Raw genomic sequence first — 19530 nt, forward strand, 5'->3', positions numbered from 1 at the left:
CCCTTATCAGACACATCTTTTGCAAATATTTTTCCCAGTCTGTGGCTTGTGTTCTAATTCTTCTGATATTGTCTTTCACAGAGCAGAAGTTTTTATTTTAATGAAGTCCAGCATATCAATTATTTCTTTCATGGATTACATCTTTGGTGTTTTATCTAAAAAAGCATCACTATAACCAAGGTCATCTAGGTCTTCTTCTATGTTATCTTCTAGGAGTTTTCTAATTTTACATTTTACTTTTAGGCCTATGATCCACCTTGAGTTAATTTTTGCGAAGGGTGTGACATCTGTATCTAAATTCATTATTTTGGATATGGCTGTCCAGTTGTTCCAGCACCATTTGTTGAAGTGACTATCTTTGTTCCATTGTATTGCCTTTACTCCTTTGTCAAAGATCAGTTGGCTATATTTATGTGTGTCTATTTCTGGGCTTCCAACTTTGTTCTTTAATATTGTATAGCTATTCTGGGTCTTTTGTCTCTCCATGTAAATGCTTTAATCAGTTTGTCAATATCCATAAAGTAACTTGCTGAGATTTTGACTGGGATTGCATTGAATCTATAGATCAAGTTGGGAAGAACTGACATCTTGGCAGTATTGAGCCTCCCTACCCACAAACATGGAATATCTCTCCATTTACTTGGCTCATCTTTGATTTTGTTCAGAATTTTTTAGTTTTCCTCATATAGATCTTGCACATATTTTGTTAGATTTATACCTAAGTTTTTATTTGTTTTTTGGGTGCTAATGTAAATGGTATTGTGCTTTTATTTGCAAATTCTGCTTGCTCATTGTTAGTATATAGGAAAGCAATTGACTTCTGTATATTAGCTGTGTATCCTGCAACCTTGCTATAATCACTTACTAGTTTCCGGAGTTCTTCTGTCTGTTTTGGATTTTCTATACAGACAATCATGTCATCTGTGAACAATGACAGTTTTATGTCTTCTTTCCCAAGCTGTATACCTTTTATATCCTTTTCTTGACTTTTTGCATTAGCAAGGACTTTCAGTATGATGTTAAAAAGAAGTGGTGAGAGGGGACATCATTACCCTGTACCTGGTCTTAACAGGAAAGCTTCAAGTTTCTCGCCATTTAAGTATGATATGAGCTGTAGGTTTTTTGCAGATATTCTTTATCAAGTTGAGGGAGTTCCCCTCTACTCCTAGTTCGCTGAGCAACTTTTATCATGAATGGGTTTTGGATTCTGTCAAATGCTTTCTCTATCTACTGATATGATCATGTGATTTTTCTTTTTTAGTCAGTTGATGTTGTGGATTAATTTTCTGATGTAGGACCAGTCTTGTTTACCTGGGTCTGTTTATATCTTTTTTATTTTTTTTATTTTTTATTTTTTTTATTTTTTATTTTTTTTGCGGTATGCGGGCCTCTCACTGTTGTGGCCTCTCCCGTTGCGGAGCACAGGCTCCGGATGCACAGGCTTAACGGCCATGGCTCACGGGCCCAGCCGCTTCGCGGCATATGGGATCCTCCCAGACCGGGGCACGAACCCGTATCCCCTGCATCGGCAGGCGGACTCTCAACCACTGCACCACCAGGGAGGCCCTATATCTTTTTTATTTGATTTGCTAATATTCTGTTGAAAAATTTTGCATCTATGTTCAGGAGAGATGTTGGTCTACAGTTTTCTTTTCTTGTAATGTCTTTGTCTGGTTTTGGCATGAGGGAAATGCTGACTTCAGAGAATGAGTTAGAAAGTATTCCCTCTCCTTCTATCTTCTGAAAGAGATTGGAGAGAACTGGTATAATTTCTTCCTTAAATGTTTGGTAGAAGTGATCATATGGTTTTTATTCCTCAGTCTGTTGATGTGGTGTATCACACTGATTGATTTGCGAATACTGAAGAATCTTTGCATCCCTGGGATAAATCCCACTTGATCATGGTGTATGATCCTTTTATAGTATTGTTGGATTCAGACTGCTAGTATTTTGTTGAGGATTTCTGCGTCTATGTTCATCAGTGATATTGGCCTATAATTTTCTTTTTTGTGGTATCTTTGTCTGTTTTTGGTATCAGGGTGATGGTGGCCTCACAGATGAGTTTGGGAGTATTCCTTCCTCTGCAATTTTTTGGAATAGTTTCAGAAGGAGAGGTGTTAACTCTTCTCTAAATGCTGATAGAATTCGCCTGTGAAGCCATTTGGTCCTGGACTTTTGTTTGTTGGGAGGTTTAGGTTTTGGTTTTTGTTTTTCTTTGGCTGTGCTGCTGCACAGCTTGCGGGATCTTAGTTCCCCGACCAGGGACTGAATCCGGGCCCTCGGCAGTGAAAGCACAGTCTTAACCACTGGACTGCCAGGAAATTCCCTTGTTGGGAGGTTTTTTTTTTTTTTGGTTTCGGCGGTATGTGGGCCTCTCACTGTTGTGGCCTCTCCCATTGCGGAGCACAGGCTCTGGACGCACAGGCTAAGCAGCCATGGCTCACGGGCCCAGCTGCTCCGCGGCATGTGGGATCCTCCTGGACCGGGGCACGAACCCGTGTCCCCTGCATCGGCAGGCAGACTTTCAACCACTGCGCCACCAGGGAAGCCCCCTGTTGGGAGTTTTTAAATCACAGTTTCAATGTCAGTACTTGTGATTGGTCAGTTCATATTTTCTATTTCTTCCCGGTTCAGTCTTGGAAGGTTGTACCTTTCTAAGAATTTGTCCATTTCTTCCAGGTAGTCCATTTTATTGGCATATAGTTGCTTGTAGTAGTCTCTAACGATCCTTTGTATTTCTGTGGTGTCCATTGTAACTTCTCCTTTTTCATTTCTTATTTTATTGCTTTGAGCCCTCTCCCTTTTTTTCTTGATGAGTCTGGCTAAAGGTTTATCAATATTGTTTATCTTTTCAAAGAACCAGCTTTTAGTTTCATTAATCTTTTCTATTGTTTTCTTCGTTTCTATTTATTTCTGCTCTGATCTTTAGGATATCTTTCCTTCTACTAACTTTGGGTTTTGTTTCTTCTTCTCTCTCTAGTTGCTTTAGGTATAAGGTTAGTTTGTTTATTTGTGATTTTTCTTGTTTCCTGAGATAAGATTGTACAGTATTGCTATAAACTTCCCTGTTAGTACTGCTTTTGCTGCGTCCCATAGGTTTTTGGATCATCGTGCTTATGTTTTCATTTGTCTCTAGGTATTTTTTGATTTCCTCTTTGATTTCTTCAGTGATCCATTGGTTGTTTAGTAGCATACTGCTTAGCCTCCATGAGTTTGTGGTTTTTACAGCCTTTTTCTTGTAGTTGATTTCTAATCTCAAAGTGCTGTGGTCAGAAAAGATGGTTGATATGATTTCAATTTTCTTAAGTTTCCTGAGGCTCATTTTGTGGCCCAACACACGATCAATCCTGCAGAATGTTCCATGTGCACTGGAGAAAAATGTGCATTCTGCTGTTTTTGGATGCAATGCTCTATAAATATCAATTAAGTCCATCTGGTCTAATATGTAATTTAAGGCCTGTGTTTACTTATTGATTTTCTGTCTGGATGATCTGTCCATTGATGAAAGTAGGGTGTTAAAGTCCCCCACTATTATTGTGTTACTGTTGATTTCTCCTTTTATGACTGTTAATATTTGCCTTATATAGTGAGGTGCTCCTATATTGGGTGCATATATATTTATAATTGTTGTATCTTCTTCTTGAATTGATCCCTTGATCATTATGTAGTGTCCTTCTTTGGAAGAATCAATATTGTCAAAATGACTAAACCACCCAAGGCAATCTACAGATTCAGTGCAATCACTATCAAATTACCAATGGCATTTTTCATAGAACTAGAACAAAAAAATCTTAAAATTTGTATGGAGACACAAAAGATCCCGAATAGCCAAAGCAATCTTCAGAAAGAAAAACAGAGTTAGAGGAATCAGGCGCCCGGCCTTCAGACTATACTACAAAGCTACAGTCATCAAAACGGTATGGTACTGGAACACAAACAGAAATACAGATCAGTGGAACAGGACAGAAAGCCCAGAAATAAACCCACACACACCTATGGTCAATTAATCTACAACAAAGGAGGCAAGGCTATACAATGGAGAAAAGACAGTCTCTTCAATAAATGGTGCTGGGACAACTGGACAGCTACACTTAAAAATAAATGAAATTAGAACATTCTTTAACACCATACACAAAAGTAAACTCAAAATGGATTAAAGACCTAAATTTAAGACCGGATACTATAAAACTCTTAGAGGAAAACATAGGCAGAACACTCTTTGACAAAAATCGCAGCAATATCTCTTTCAATCCATCTCCTAGAGTAATGGAAATAAAAACAAAATAAACAAATGGGACCTAATTAAACTCAAAGGTTTTTGCACAGCTAAGGAAACCATAAACAAAATGAAAAGACAACCCACAGAATGGGAGAAAATATTTGCAAACAGTGTAACCAAGAAGGGCTTAGTCTCCAAAATATACAAACAGCTCATGCCGTTTAATATCAAAAAAACAAACAACCCAATCAAAAAATGGGCAGAAGACCTGAATAGACATTTCTCTAAATAAGACATACAGATGGCCAAGAGGCACAAGAAAAGATGCTCAACATTGCTAATTATTAGAGGAATGCAAATCAAAACTACAATGAGAGAGCACCTCACACCAGTCAGAATGGCCATCATCAAAAAATCTACAAACAAGAAATGCTGGCGAGGGTGTGGAGAAAAGGGAACTCTCCTACACTGTTGGTGGGAATGTAAACTGGTATACCCACTATGGAGAACAGTATGGAGGTACCTTAAAAAACTAAAAATAGAGCTACCATGTGATCCCGCAATCCTACTCCTAGGCATATATCTGGAGGAAACCACAGTTTGAAAGGATACATGCACCCCAATGTTCACTGCAGCGCTGTCTACAATAGCCAAAACATGGAAGCAACCTAAATGTCCATTGACAGATGAATGGATAAGAAGATGTGGTACATGGACTTCCCTGGTGGCGCAGTGGTTAAGAATCTGCCTGCCAATGCAGGGGACACAGGTTTGAGCCCTGGTCCAGGAAGATCGCACATGCCGTGGAGCAACTAAGCCCGTGCACCACAACTACGGAGCCTGTGCTCTAGAGCCCGTGAGCCACAACTACTGAGACCGTGTGCCACAACTACTGAAGCCCGAGCACCTAGAGCCCGTGCTCCAAAACAAGAGAAGCCACTGCAATGAGAAGCCCACACACTACAACGAAGAGTAGCCCCCTCTTGCCGCAACCAGAGAAAGCCCGCACGCAGCAACAAAGACCCAATGCAGCCAAAAATATATTAATTAATTTTAAAGAAGAAGAAGAAGATATGGTACATATATACAATGGAATATTACTCGGCCATTGGAAACAATGAAATAATGGGACTCCCCTGGTGGCGCAGTGTATAAGACTCCATGCTCCCAATGCAGGGGGCCCAGGTTTGATCCTCCCTGGTGAGGGAACTAGATCCCACGTGCATGACACATCTAAGAGTTCGCATGTCACAACTAAGGAGCCCGCATACTGCAACTAAGGAGGTGGCGAGCTGCAACTAAGGAGCCCACCTGCCACAACTGAGAAGCCCACGTGCTGCAACTAAGTAGCTGGTGAGCTGTGACTAAAGAGCCCACGAGCCGCAACTAAGTAGCCCACCAGCCGCAACTAAGACCCAGTGCAACCAAATAAATAAATAAAAGAATGAAATAATGCCATTTGCAGCAACATGGATGGACCTGGAAATTATCATACTAAGTGAAGTAAGTCAGACAAAGACAAATGTCATATGATATTGCATATGTGCAGAATCTATTAAAAAAACAATACAAATAAGCTTATTTACAAAACACAGACAGACTCACAGACTTAGAGAATGAACTTATGGTTACCAGGAGGGAAGGGTGTAGAGGAGGGATAGACTGGGAGTTTGGGATTGACATGTACACACTGCTATATTTAAAATAGATAACCAACAAGGACCTATGGTATAGCACAGGGAACTGTGCTCAATATACTGTAATAACCTAAATTGGAAAAGAATTTGAAAAAGAATAGATACATGTATATGTATAACTGAATCACTTTGCTGTACACCTGAAACTAACACAACATTGTTAATCAACTATACTCCAATAGAAAATACTAATTAAAAAAAATGTTTGGTAGAATTCACCAGTGAAACAATACGGGACTGGTGCTTTCTGCTGTGGAAGGTTATTAACTACTGACTCAACTTCTTCAATAGATATAGGTCTATTCAGATCTATTTCTTCTCACGTGAGTTTTGGCAGATAGTGTCTTTGAAGGAATTTGTCCATTTCATCTATGTAATCAAATGTGTGGGCACAGAGCTGGTTCACGGTATTCTTTTACTAACCTTTCAGTTTCCGTGGGCTCTGCAGTCAAGTCTACTCCGTCATTTCTGATATTAGTCATCTGTGTCTTCTCTCTTTTTTAGCCAGCATTCTATAGAGGCTTATAGATTTTATTGATCTTTTCAAAGAACCAGCTTTTGGTTTCAAGGATTTTCTCTACTGATTTCCCGTTTTCAATTTCATTGATTTCTGCTCTAATTCTTATTATTTCTTTTCTTCTGCTTACTTTGGATTTAATTTGCTCTTCCTTTTCCCTAAGTTTTCTAAAGTGAAAGCTTACATTACTGATTTTAGACCTTTCCTCTTTTCCAATATATGTATTCAATGCCACAAATTTTTCTCTAAGCACTGCTTTTGCCGCATCCCACAAATCTTGATAAATTGTGTTATCATTTTCATTTAGTTCAAAATATTTTAAAATTTCTCTTGAGATTTCTTGTTTGACCCATGTGTTATTTAGAAGTGTACGGTTTAATCTCCACATATTTTGGGATTTTCCAGTTACCTTTATATTATTGATTTCTAGTTTAATTCCATTGTGGTCTGAGGACAGGCACTGTATGATTTCTATTCTTTTAAATTTGTTAAGGTGTTGTGGCCCAGAATGTGGTCTATCTTAGTGAGGGTTCCATACGAGCTTAAGAAAAATGTACATTCTGCTGTTGCTGGATAAAGTAGTCAATAGATGTCAATTTTATCCAGTTAACTGATGGTACTGTCGAGTTCAACTATGTCGTTCCATAGTTTTTTGCCTGCTGGATTTGTCCATTTCTGAAAGGGGGTGCTGAAGTTTCCTACTGTGATAGAAGAATCCACTATCTCTCCTTGCAGTTCTATTGGTTTTTGCCTGATGCAGTTTGATGCTCTGTTGTTGGGTGCATATACATCAAGAATCGTTATGTCTTCTTCGAGAGTTGACCTCTTTGTCATATGCAGTACCCTTCTTTATCCCTGATAACTTTCCTTACTTTGATGTCTGCCCTGTCCGAAATTAATGTAGCTAGTCTGCTTGCTTTTGATTAGTGTTAGCATGGTACATCTTTCTCTAACCACTTTACTTTTAATGTATATGCACTTTTATATTTAAAGTGGATTTCTTGCAGCTAACATTTTTTTCTGCTATTTACTGTGGAAATCTGGTCAAGCTCCTGCAGGTAAATCTCACAATGTTGTGGGGGCCGCCATGCCACGGTTCCCCTGGAGATTTTAACTCTGAGTTACCTGCACTGAGCTGCCAGTAATTCACCAGTCACAGTTCAGGTTTTCCTACCTGGCACTGTTTGGTGTGGAGGTTTCTCCACATGAGTCTCTGGTAAGCAGTGACTCCCTGTATTTGCCTAGTTATCCAATCTCGGGGGCAATAGTTTACCCTGTGTCTTCCCCTCTATTATGGATTTAAGAATAGTTAATTTTTCAGTCTGTTGAACTTTAATTGTTGTTAGGACAGAGTGTTGACTTCCAAGCTCCTTATGTACAGAACTGGAAACCAGACGTCTAATACAGTTTGAACAAAATTCTGTGCAGGAAGTCTCAATTTACAACCCGAATATACTTGTTAGATCATAGTCATAAATGCATAAGCGTGCTGGAAAGCAGGGAGTGTCAAAGGGAATGTCATCTCTGAAACTGGTGCAGAGAGGGCATCCCAGCACCATCCTCCCTGAGACCGCTCTCTGCTTCCTTTGACAGGTTATGGGGGAGGGGAGGGAAGGGGGGCAGGCAAATTGACCTTATTAGTGCCTTCAAAGCAACCACTTGTTAATAACTATTGGTGATTAGAAAGTGTTATTTTAAGCATTTTACATTCTAATATGCAAGACTGTTATTCATGTACAGTGGTTTAGTAAGTTACAGTTATGCTTTAGGAAATAAGTTCAGGGTTTTGAGTTGACTTATAATGAACTGTAATTTTTCCCACTCAAAACAGTTAGAAATGACTCCTAGTTGAAATTTTCACTTAGAGTATGTGATGTTCAGGAACCAATTACTAAGGTTAAGCCAAAACTGCCTATGCATACCCTATGTCCCAGAAGTGAGAATTTTGGGTCTATTCACATAGATCTTTAAGGGGACATGTGCAAAGATGCCTATCCAGGGTTATGCGTAGTGGCAGGGAATTGCAAGCAATATGGGTATGTCTACCTGGGGGACAGTAATATAGTAGATCCTTTCTTTTCTTTCTTTCTTTTTTTTTTTTTGGCCACGCTGTGTGGCATGCAGGATCTTAACTCCCCGGCCAGGGATTGAACCCCTGCCCCCTACAGTGGAAGCTCAGAGTCCTAACCACTGGACCACCAGGGAATTCCAATATGGTAGATCTTAAAAGCATATGTTAAGTGAAAAAAGTAAGAAAACAGAATGGGATCTGTAATACAATACCACTTACATAAATTAAAATACATAAGCACATTAACTGTACATACTTTATAAGAACACATAAAAACAAAATGACATACATTAAACACATGAGAATGGTGGGCACGGAGGGAGTGGAGAACCAGATAGAAATAAACCAAACAACAAAAAAAGAGAGGAACCTTGGGAAGTAGGCAAGGATTTTTAAACACCAAAAGCAATAACCATAAAGGAAAAGATTGATAAACTAGATTTTTAAATTAAGAATTTTGTTCATCAAAAGACCCTAGGGACTAAAAAGGTAAGTCACAGAATGGGAGAACGTATTTGCAAAACATATAACTGACAAAGGACTCATACCCATAATATATAATGAATGCCTGAAGATCAGGGAGACAAAACTAGACAACCCAACTGGAGAGAGCCTTGCACAGGCAGGTGATGTTAATATGCTAAGGACTAAGAAGGACAATTCAATCCTCTGCGTCAGAATTTCAATCAGGAAAAGAAAGTGAGCTCATCAACAATTTTGAAGTCTTAACAATTTTACAAAAATGCATGTAAGCAGGAAATTTGAACAGTTATTTTAAACTTTATATAAAGTTTAAAGTTATGTAAAACATATAAACATTGGCTAAAGTCATAGCTAAAGCTAAATCATTGGCTAAAGTCTCTTCTATTTTAAGAGAGTTCTTGACAGAATGGAAAAAGCATATGCATCTACAATTTGTGTATCTACCAGGGGAAATGAGTTATTTATGCAATTACTACACAGTAGAAAGCTTTGTTTCCATAGCGATTATGACACAACTGATTTAGGCCTTAAATTAGAATATTCTGATTTGAATTGAGAAATGATCCTTTTGTCTAAATGAATAGTGTATTCAGTGCAAATAAAAGCTCCACACATCTGCTGATATCATTTCCTCTTCACTTCAGTAATAATTAATAATGAGAATACATCCACACAAGTCCTAAAAAGGAATTCATACCCCTAAAGTTTCACAAGTGCCTGAAAACATATAGGGAATGACATATTTTTACAGGATGTACAAAAATACATAAAGAACTAACACAAAACATTTCAAAATATCTTTCTGCTCATTTCACATCTATTACACTTAAACAGTCTCTTGTACTAACGGTGTGAACAGCAAGACAAAAAAGTCAGTTCTATCTTCCTTCTGTCATCACTACCTGAATTTAACAGATAAACTGTATACTGTTGGTGTTGGGAGGGGGTGAGGAATGCATGTTAATCCAAAGCAGAAAAACATCAGAATGCTACGTTTCAAAAGGAGTGAAATATATGACCCATAAATATAGTTACATGTAAAATCCTTCAGGGGCTCCACATTGCCCTACATAAAGCCTGGACTCTGATATGGCATTCAAGGCTCCTGTAGTGCTTGAAGCCTAAGCTTCAGCTGCCCCAACCACTTAGAACTCATTGAAAGCCCATTTCGCTTGCCGTGGCCATGTCACTCATTCAGTGTGGCACACTCCTGCTTTCTTCCTCTTCTCCTCTAATTCCTCCTCATCTTTCTAAACCCAATCACGGAGAAACTCTACCTATGCCTCTGGCCCCAACCCTTATCTGGATGAGCTGCCACACCTATGTGTTTCCAAGGCATCCTGGGTTTATCTTCATCACAGTGGGATCATATGCACTTGTCTCCCCTACCAGACTGGCTTCTGAGTTCTATTCACTTTCATAAAACTGGAACCTAAGAAAGTACAGTGCTCAGTAACTGCTGAATGAATTACTGAATTCTGAATTCAATTACTAAATAACTATAATCCCCAACATTTCCCCATGTTTTCATAATAAATGTTCCTAAAGGAAATACCTAAGGAAAAAAAGAAAAGAATAAATCCCAGTTGTTGGAGTAAAATCAAGATTGACTAGGTTTCCTGATAGGCTTATATTATATCATTCTGTTCTCTTTCCAGTTTCACTGTGAGATCTTTCCTGAAGATAGCTGAATAGCTTTCCTGAAGATAGCTGAATAGCTGAATGGCTATTCTACCTCTCTCTCAAAGGTCTCCAAAGAAATGATCCAATCTTTAATTTTGTTACAGTTGAGTGTCTTCTCAATTAGCCAAATACTCAAGAGAAGTTCTGCTTGATTAGATTCTTGTCTTGTTGCTACTCTGGGTATTTTGGCTCTCCAGGTCAACTGCTACTGTCAACATTTTGTTTAGATATCATAGAAAGTGCCTGACCTCCTTTTGAAAAATTGTTTGCCATTAAATTATAACATATAATAAGTGAAAAACAGCACTGGTTTTGAGCACACGTAATTGAATCTCAAAAGAAAGCATGATATACAAAAAACTGGAAGTAAGCCTTCTCTAGTTCATTCAAAGGCACAATTCTCATATAAAAATGTTAGGATGTGGGCTTCCCTGGTGGTGCAGTGGTTGAGAGTCTGCCTGCCGATGCAGGGGACATGGGTTCGTGCCCCAGTCCGGAAGGATACCACATGCCGTGGAGCGGCTAGGCCCGTGAGCCATGGCCGCTGAGCCTGTGCATCCGGAGCCTGTGCTCCGCAACAGAAGAGGCCACAACAGTGAGAGGCCCGCGTACCGCAAAAAAAAAAAAAAAAGGTTAGGATGTGACGCGATTTTGTAGAAAAATTTGTAAGACCAATAACAAATAACAGCAAAACTATTTTGGAGATTAATAATAAATTTTGAATGTATATCTATATATACTCAAAATATCTTTATGTATCAAGCTAAATGAAACTTGAATTTTACCATGCTGATTTAAAATTTTCCCAGTAAAAAGAGTTATTAGAGGGCTTCCCTGGTGGCACAGTGGTTAAGAATCTGCCTGCCAATGCAGGGGTCACGAGTTTGAGCCCTGGTCCGGGAAGAACCCACATGCTGCGGAGCAACTAAGCCCATGCGCCACAACTACTGAGCCTGCGTTCTAGAGCCCGTGAGCCACAACTACTGAGCCCACATGCCACAACTACTGAAGCCCACACACCTAGAGCCTATGCTCTGCAACGAGAGGCCACCACAATGAGAAGCCTGCGCACCGCAAAGGAAGAGGAGCCCCCGCTCGCTGCAACTAGAGAAAGCCCGTATGCAGCAGCGAAGACCCAAAGCAGCCAAAAAATTAATTAATTAATTAATTAATTAATTATTTTTAAAAGAGTTATTAGAAAAAGTATTAGATAAGGTATCAAACATACATGGCAGTGATAAGGAATAAATCTAAAACATGAAGCTATATTCATGAATTACCCTCAGAAATGAAATTAGGGCAGACGACTTCTATAAGTAGCTAGTTTCACCAATTATATGTTAATTTTTCCTAAATAGTTTTCAGTAAACAGGTAGCTGAGGACTTGAGGAAACATACAGATTCCTAGCACACTGAATACTTTTCAAGAGAATGACACTGTGGGGCAGATCCATGGAGAGAGCTGGCTTAACCCACCATACCATAGGTGGTCTGAAGGAAGACTTTTAACAGGAGAGAACGAAAAGTTTGAATACGTGGTTTTGTTTTTACGGCCTTTTTTTAACTTGGATTAGCTTTATGTACTGCATGGCAGAGAGGGCATGTGAACTTGGGGGCTTGTGACCTGTGGTGGGTCTGAGGACAGGGCCCCATCAGGAATCCCTGAAGAACTTCTCACAGAACCCACTTCCAGAGGTGAATGTGCTTGGGAACATGGGACTCAGAATAAAGAGCTTGGTAGTGAATGCAATGCATGAAATAAATCTGAGGAAAGTCTTATCTCCACTGCCCTTCCTGGAAGGTGACATTTGAGAGTCTGATATTCCAGTGAGCCAATAGTTTGCTTCTATAATTGGTACATTGAATATGCAAGGCTCTTGCAGGGTAAACAAAAGTGTCTTTAAGTCATTTTCCGGCTTTAAACCTGTTTAATGGAAGTAGTGCTTCCTCCACTCCTAAAATGAGGACAAGTCTCATAAATTTTCTGCCCTCTCTTTCTTAATACTAAGTCCTAGAGTTGCATTTTATGAGTTTCCTAAGGCTGCTGTAACAAATTACCACAAACTAGGTAGTTTAAAACAATAGAAAGTTATTCTCTCACAGTTCAGGAGGCCAGAAGTCCAAAATCAAGGTGTAGGCAGGGTTGCTTCCTTCTGTAGGATCTGAGGGAGAAGCTATTTCACGCCTGTCTCCCAGCTTCTGGTGGTTGCCAGGAATGTTTGGCTTTCCTTGGCTTGTAGCTGCATCACTCCCATCTCTGCCTCTGCCATGGCATGAACTTCTTATAAGGACAACAGTCACTGGACTTAGGGCCCAGCCTAATCCAGTATGACCTTGTCTTAACTAATTACATCTGCAAAGACTATTTCTAAATAAGTCACATTCTGAGGTTCCAGTGGACATTAATTTTGAGAGGACACTATTCAACCCAGTACACTCATTAAGTCACAAATACAGCCTCAATTTAGTAATTAAAAGTGATCAGTCTACTTCATTTACATAAAGTTCAAATCAGGCAAAACTATCTACAGTATATTTTGGCGGGGGTGGGGGTAGCCTAGTAGGTGACTGAAAGAGAATATCAGGAAGCCTTATAGGTTCCTGGAATATTCTACTTCTTGATCTGGATGCTGGTTACATGTACAAGAATTCATCGAGGGGGCTTCCCTGGTGGCGCAGTGGTTGAGAGTCCGCCTGCCGATGCAGGGGGACACGGGTTCGTGCCCTGGTCCGGGAAGATTCTACATGCTGCGGAGCGGCTGGGCCCGTGAGCCATGGCCGCTGAGCCTGCATGTCCGGAGACTGTGCTCTGCAATGGGAGAGGCCACAACAGTGAGAGGCCCGCGTACCGCAAAAAAAAAAAAAAAAAAGAATTCATCGAGTTGTACACTGATGAGTTATGCATTAACTGCATTAACTTTCAAAAAGAGTTTAGGTACTTTAAAAGGAAAACGATCAGTCCAGTAGCTTAACAGCACTTCAGTTTTCATCTGAAGAAGATTCTCTCTCCACCAGCAGGGCCAGTTGCGGGGCAGCACGTGTTTGGGGAAGCAGGTGCTGCTTCTCTCCCCCTCACTTCCTCCCCTACCTGCCAGCTGCTGTTTCTGAGGCAGGGAGCATAAGAAAGGACCAGAGAGAAGGTCTCATGTGACTGGTTCTATTAGATGATTTCTCACTCTAGGAGCCTGATGGATTTTTAAAGCTTTTTCTCTTATGGAGGGAGCATTTTTGTGGTTTCTCTGGAGTATCCTGCTGTGTCCCTCCCACTGCAGTGCCTCTTCTGTTAGGGAACCATATTAGTAGAGTACGTGATTCGACTTCCTGATGACCAAGCTGATGACCTCCAATTTCCATTTATATTTACTGATATGACAGATAGTGGCCTTAGTTCTATCAATTATTTTTGTTATCCTTTGTAGAGACTGTTCATTTTCCTTTGTGTGTATATTTTGATATTTAAGATGGTTTATTTTTTAATCTATTGGTTACTTTTATTAATATCTGAAAGCCTTTATTTCTTTAGACAGTATCTATTTAATCCCCCATGAGAAAAGATAAAATTAAGATATTTTCTTCTCTTGCACCATCCCTCCACTGTCCTATTTTAGTCCATCATACTACATCCTGTTTAACTTTGTACTCTTAAATATACCTAAACCTCCAGTAGTTTGTCTGTTAGCTTTAAATGATACCCTTTGAACCCTACTTATTAAAGATGAGGAAGGAATATTCTAAATTTACCACCATTTTCTTTCCTCTTCTCCTCTCAAATTCGGTTAGATAATTTCATATTGTCAGGTCATATAACCGTCACATTCTGTTCTATTGCACTAATCTCCAAATTTGTGTTAACCTACAGGTAAACAGACTTGATCAATGCTTGTAACAGTTCTTTTGCTGGAGTTTTTCCAGTTACCGCTTGGTGGACTAAAGTTTGTCTTTCACTAGATTCCTCAAGAAGAGTTCATGGAGATATTCTTTCTCAAGTTCTTATATTTAAAAACTAGTTTTTTTAAAAAATACAATTTCAATTAATATAAAATCCTTGGGTCAATCTTACTCTTCTTAAGGACTTTGTCAGTCTTCTCCCATGTTGATTGATGATAAGGAACAGCCAAATTTTCCCCTTTTATAAGTTAGTTGAACTTTTGGTCTGGCCATCCAAATAATTCTTTACATTTTAAGTCCAATAACTTTACTGGGATACACTGAAATGCTGACGGTTCTATGTTAATTTTTCCTGGGTATACAGTGCGTCCTTTCAAACTGTAGATTCAAATTCTCCTTTCTGGAAACCTTTAAATTTTTATTTTGTCTATTATTTGTTTCCTTCTTCAGGGAATTTTTGTACTTTTCATTCATATGTCTAAACTATTTCTGTTTTCACTTCGCTCACTCCTTTTCTGTTTTCTATACACTGTCTTGGTTAACTTTTAACTTGCTTTCATTTCTTTGATGGGCTTTATTTTTCCCTTCACTTTCTTTCTTGAACTTAGTTTTTTTTGCCTACTGACTTGCCATTTCTTCCCTGAGCTCCTGTATTTCTGATTTGTGCTCCAGCTCTTTGCAGCAGTAAATTGACTTTTTTCTTTAATTTGTGAAATATTTTGTCATAATTTTCACTTGTTCTGTGCCAGTGTTTTTCTAGTGAGGGCTGGTCATCATCATCTTTCTGTTTTTTTCATGTTTCTTCATCCTCTTTTAAGTAATTATGTTTGACTAGATCCTGAACTGGTCCATTTTTGATTACTCATTTTTGAAGGCGGTTTATTCTAGACCAGTTATTTGAAGAAGACTCACTTGGGAGAAGAGCCAGAGCCATGTTCAGGGGAACAGGAGTGTTCTTTCCTTTTCTAGCAGGATGGTATACGTGGACACACAGAGTGGGGGAAGGTATTCCTGAGCTTCTCTCTCTCTCCAGCCAAAGAGACAGGCAGCTGTGAGGGCTGTTCACAGCGCAGAGTCCTCTCCTTCCTGTCACCACAGCTCAGCCTGCTCCCCACAAATGTTACTTGCGATTAAGTCCTCCTTCAGTCCATGCTCCTCTGCATCTTGGTATCAAACTGGATCCAGTGAAGCATCTGCCACCAGCCTGTGCACTCATTTCCACCATTTCAAACCAAACATTTTGGTTTTGAACCCCAGGGTGCATCCCTCACCTTGGAAAGTACTATTTGCTACTTGAGTTTTCTTTTCCTAAGGTCTGCAGCTGCAAGTGTCTTCTGTCTACTTCCTCTCATACTCCTGGTCCAATCTTTCAAAAACCCTTTCCACTTATTTTCTGGTTTGGGGTTTCAGACATCTCCTAATTTCTTCAAAGACAGAGTTTTCATTTCTGCGTTTATCTTCCCCCTCCTAGTTGCTTGGGGTAATTTTCCAGGGGAGGATGGAGAAAGGCTTACTTCACAAACTGTAACAGTAAGAATGCTTAATAAAAAATTAACTTTGTTCTGCTGAATGCTTCAAAAATCGCGTTTCTGATACTATTTTCTAATTACATATGCTTCAAGTACAACATGCATGCTAATAAACGTGGACCTCAAACACATGTGCAATGAAGCAAAGCTGATGTTCCAGATTACATTTTAATAGTCCCAAACAAAATGGAAAACTGCAACTGCATGCCTGTGCAAAGCTGACAGAGGGAAAACGCAACACGGTGGTAGGGTCCAGTACCCCGGCTTCACAGTGCAAGCCGACCTTCCCTTTCCACCACGAGAACCAAGAGAACAAAGTTCACACTGATTTAACGTTCAGGGTCGCGCCAGAATATCCTGTGGGGGGGGGGTGTTCCTCTGTACCCACTGTTTGGGAGGTAATGGATTCAAGCGCCTGGGTCAAGTTCACAGCGGTCCCTCCTGCTCGACACGTCGGGTCGGATGTGCCCCATGAACGGACGTCGCGGCTCGGAAAGCGTCCTAAGCACAACTCTACTAAGCACGGTCCCCAGGACCAGGGTTGGTACGCCTCCGGTCGCTGCCCTGGGAAGACGGTCCGCTGGCATCCGACAAAGTCATCCAAAGCCGGGCGACAGGGCACCGCGGCCGGGAGGGAGCCCACCCGTCCCTGCGGGAAAGCTGCCGCAACGCAGGGCCCGAGTTTCACCGCGGACCGCAGCCTCGGAGCCCCCACCCGCCGGCACCCTTTACCGTGTTGCCGTTGCCGCTGCCGCCGCTTGGCTCGGACTCCACGAGGCTGGAGCCGCAGGACCGGGCGGAGGCGGCCGTCGTCTGACCGGGTGGGAGGCGCGGACCGCCGGGCTGCAACAGCGGCGGCGCGGGGCCCGGCGCGTCCTCGGCCTCGTTGCCGCTGTGGTACACCGCCCGGCTCTCGGAAGCGTGGATGCTCTGGGCACAGCCCATGCTGGCGGCGGCGCCGCCGACACGCTGGCGGGTAGCCACGAAACAATCAGTAAAGGGCCAGCCCGGCGCCTCGCAGCTGCCGCGAGCGCCGTATCATCGCCGCGCGGGCGGGCAGCGGCCAGCACGGGTCTCGCGCCAGGAAGTGCGGCCGCCGCTTTTATCGCGGTGCGGGCGCAGCAGCTGCTGCGGTGGGGAGGGGGCGGTGGGGCGGGCACCGCACCGCGGCCGCCCCTCCGAACATGCCCTTCCTGAAGTGGGAGCCGCTGGCCGCCTCCCTCACATCGCCGCGCTCGCCTCGGCCGCACCGCGCTTCCGGGGAATTTCGGGGGAGGAGATTTGAGCTCTCCCGACCCGAGAGCAGGCGAGTCCCCCGAGGGAGGTGAGCTCCCTGCTGCGCCCGCGCACGGCCCCGTTCCCGTTCCGCGGCGCTGCAGCCGCCAACTCTCGAGGCTCGGGCACCCACGCCGCTCCGCCTGCCGCCACGCGAATAAATGCTCCTGGTCCGAGGGCTGGTGGCGGAGAAAGCTAGCCTAGATCTCTCGCCGTTGAGGGGTAGGGGCCGGAGGAAGCCGGTCGGGGCGGCGAGGCCGCGTCCGCCCGGGTAGGGAAGGAGAGACCTCCTCGGCTCCAGTCGGATCTGAAGCCGTGCCGTCGAGAAGCGCTGAAGCAGCGGCGCTCACCGGGGAGCTGCGGGCGGAGTGGCTCCGGCTCCGTTTCCCGGCCGGGTCTACCAGGCAGCTCGCCGCGCCCAGCCCCCAGCTGTGACCTCCAGCGGGTGCCGGCGTCAATGCAAAGCAGCTGGGGTGCCCGCCGCCTCCTCCCCGCCCCTCCCGCCACTGAGCATGCGCGGCCACGACGGGAGGGGCGCGCTGCCCGGCTGCGGGGAGAAACACTTGCCCAAGGCCACACACTGCCACCCCGGGCCTTCGGGCTCTGACCTCCGGCCTGCGGCCACCAAAGCCCAAACCAATGGGTTCGAATGCCGGCTCCTTAACTTAGAAACTGCATGACTAATAGATAATTAGAGATAACGGTCACTATCTCTGAGCCATTAATGAGGCCGGTGGAAGGACCTATGGTTCGGGTGGTCGCAGGTAGGTGGGGTCCGGGCGTCATTGTCGGGGGCCGCAGTCCTTGTGCGTTCCCTCTCGCGCCAAGACCTGGAGCACCACGCCCGCCTACACAGGCGACTGGGAGGCTGTGATGCTGGGATGCTAAGAAGCTACATTTAGGGGCAAGCTGGGGACGCCGTCCTACTCTCCTCTTAACCAAAGGATGGGGCGCCCAAGGCCCCAAAGCCTCCTTGCTTGCGGGAGCAGAACCAGGCGTCCGCCGTGCCGGGCGAGGACTGTGATGACGCGAGACGCGTTGGCAGAACTACACCCCACACATATCGTCAGCGGCTTGCTGTGTGACCTTGAGCGAATCACGTAGCCTCTCTGTGCCTGGGTCCCCTCCCACGATCAACTAGAGGGTGGCACTCCTGGGCGTCCATCAAGTACCCCGAGCAGCCCACCTCGGACCCGCCCTTTCTCCCGCCCTCGCTGCGGCTCCCGGTCAGCCGACACCCCGGCGCGACGGGTCCCTTTCCTCTCCCGCCGTCCACACCTTTCCTAGCGCGGCCCTGGAACGACCCTGAGGTGCCGCGGCTCCCGCCTCCAGCCCAGCTACTGTAAAGACCCGGACGCGTGCTCCGGGCTGGAGTCCCTGCTGCAGCGCTGAGACTGCCAGACGGGCTCAGGCGGTGGGTTCCCTGCGGCGGGTCGGGCTTCAAGAAGAGCCTAAGATACACAGCCCTGGCGCCCCTCGAGCCCGGATATTCCGGGCCGGAGGTGCGCACCGCTTAGTTTCCTCAGGGCAGCAGAGCTGAAAGGCCGGGTAACCCGAGGGCAGTTTTGTGCTGTTGGCCCTCTATACTAGCCGAGTGGGCTCAAACCACTGGCACGTGACTTACACTATCAACTTTAAGCACATTTAGCAATAATCTTATGTGTGCCTCCCTGCCTTATAAAAGTACCAGCGGCTCAAAGAAGATGTCTTGAAAGACACAGAAAAAGGTTTTTACCATCAACTGTAGTGTTTTCTGCCTCTGTTTTGCTGGTTTTCGAACGTAATTTTTCCAGGCAGAATCTGCACTCCTCTAAATAAAGAGTAATTGGTGAAGAAAACGCTTTGAACCGTCAGAGTGCTTGAAAGTCTATCTCACGCCCTCTGTCCTCCCCTCCCCGCCTCACTGAGAAGCCCGGCCTTGATGACTCCCAGCACTGACCTTGCCTCCTCCGGGGGCTTCAGGCTGCCCTCTTGGCTCCCCTTCGCAGGCAGGACCTCGGTGTCCTGGGCTCATCTTGGAAATCCTTGAGCCCTGCTCTAATTCGGGGTGGGGACCCTTATCCCCAGCCCCGCCTCGCTGGCCTCCTGCGCTGCCCTTTGCTGTCCCGAGCTGGACTCTTGCCCTCTCTGCTGCCAGAGACCTGTTGGATAGCAGCGTTAACTGATTT

At 43.6% G+C, this 19530-nt stretch overlaps 1 protein-coding gene across 2 annotated transcripts in view; it reads right to left on the reverse strand.

Moving 5' to 3' along the window:
• PDE8A (phosphodiesterase 8A) overlaps positions 1 to 17118 on the reverse strand; it is a 102665-nt gene extending 85547 nt beyond the window's left edge. For both annotated transcript variants that reach the window (XM_081228466.1, XM_081228465.1), the window contains exon 1: positions 16820 to 17118. In XM_081228466.1, the coding sequence (XP_081084592.1) occupies positions 16820 to 17032 (213 nt within the window). In that variant the 5' untranslated portion in view covers positions 17033 to 17118. The remainder of the gene's footprint in view (positions 1 to 16819) is intronic.
• Between the last annotated feature and the right edge of the window lie 2412 nt (positions 17119 to 19530).

This window comes from Mesoplodon bidens (assembly GCF_964165515.1).
Source record: "Mesoplodon bidens genome assembly, chromosome: 3".
NCBI classification, from domain to species: Eukaryota; Metazoa; Chordata; class Mammalia; order Artiodactyla; family Ziphiidae; genus Mesoplodon; species Mesoplodon bidens.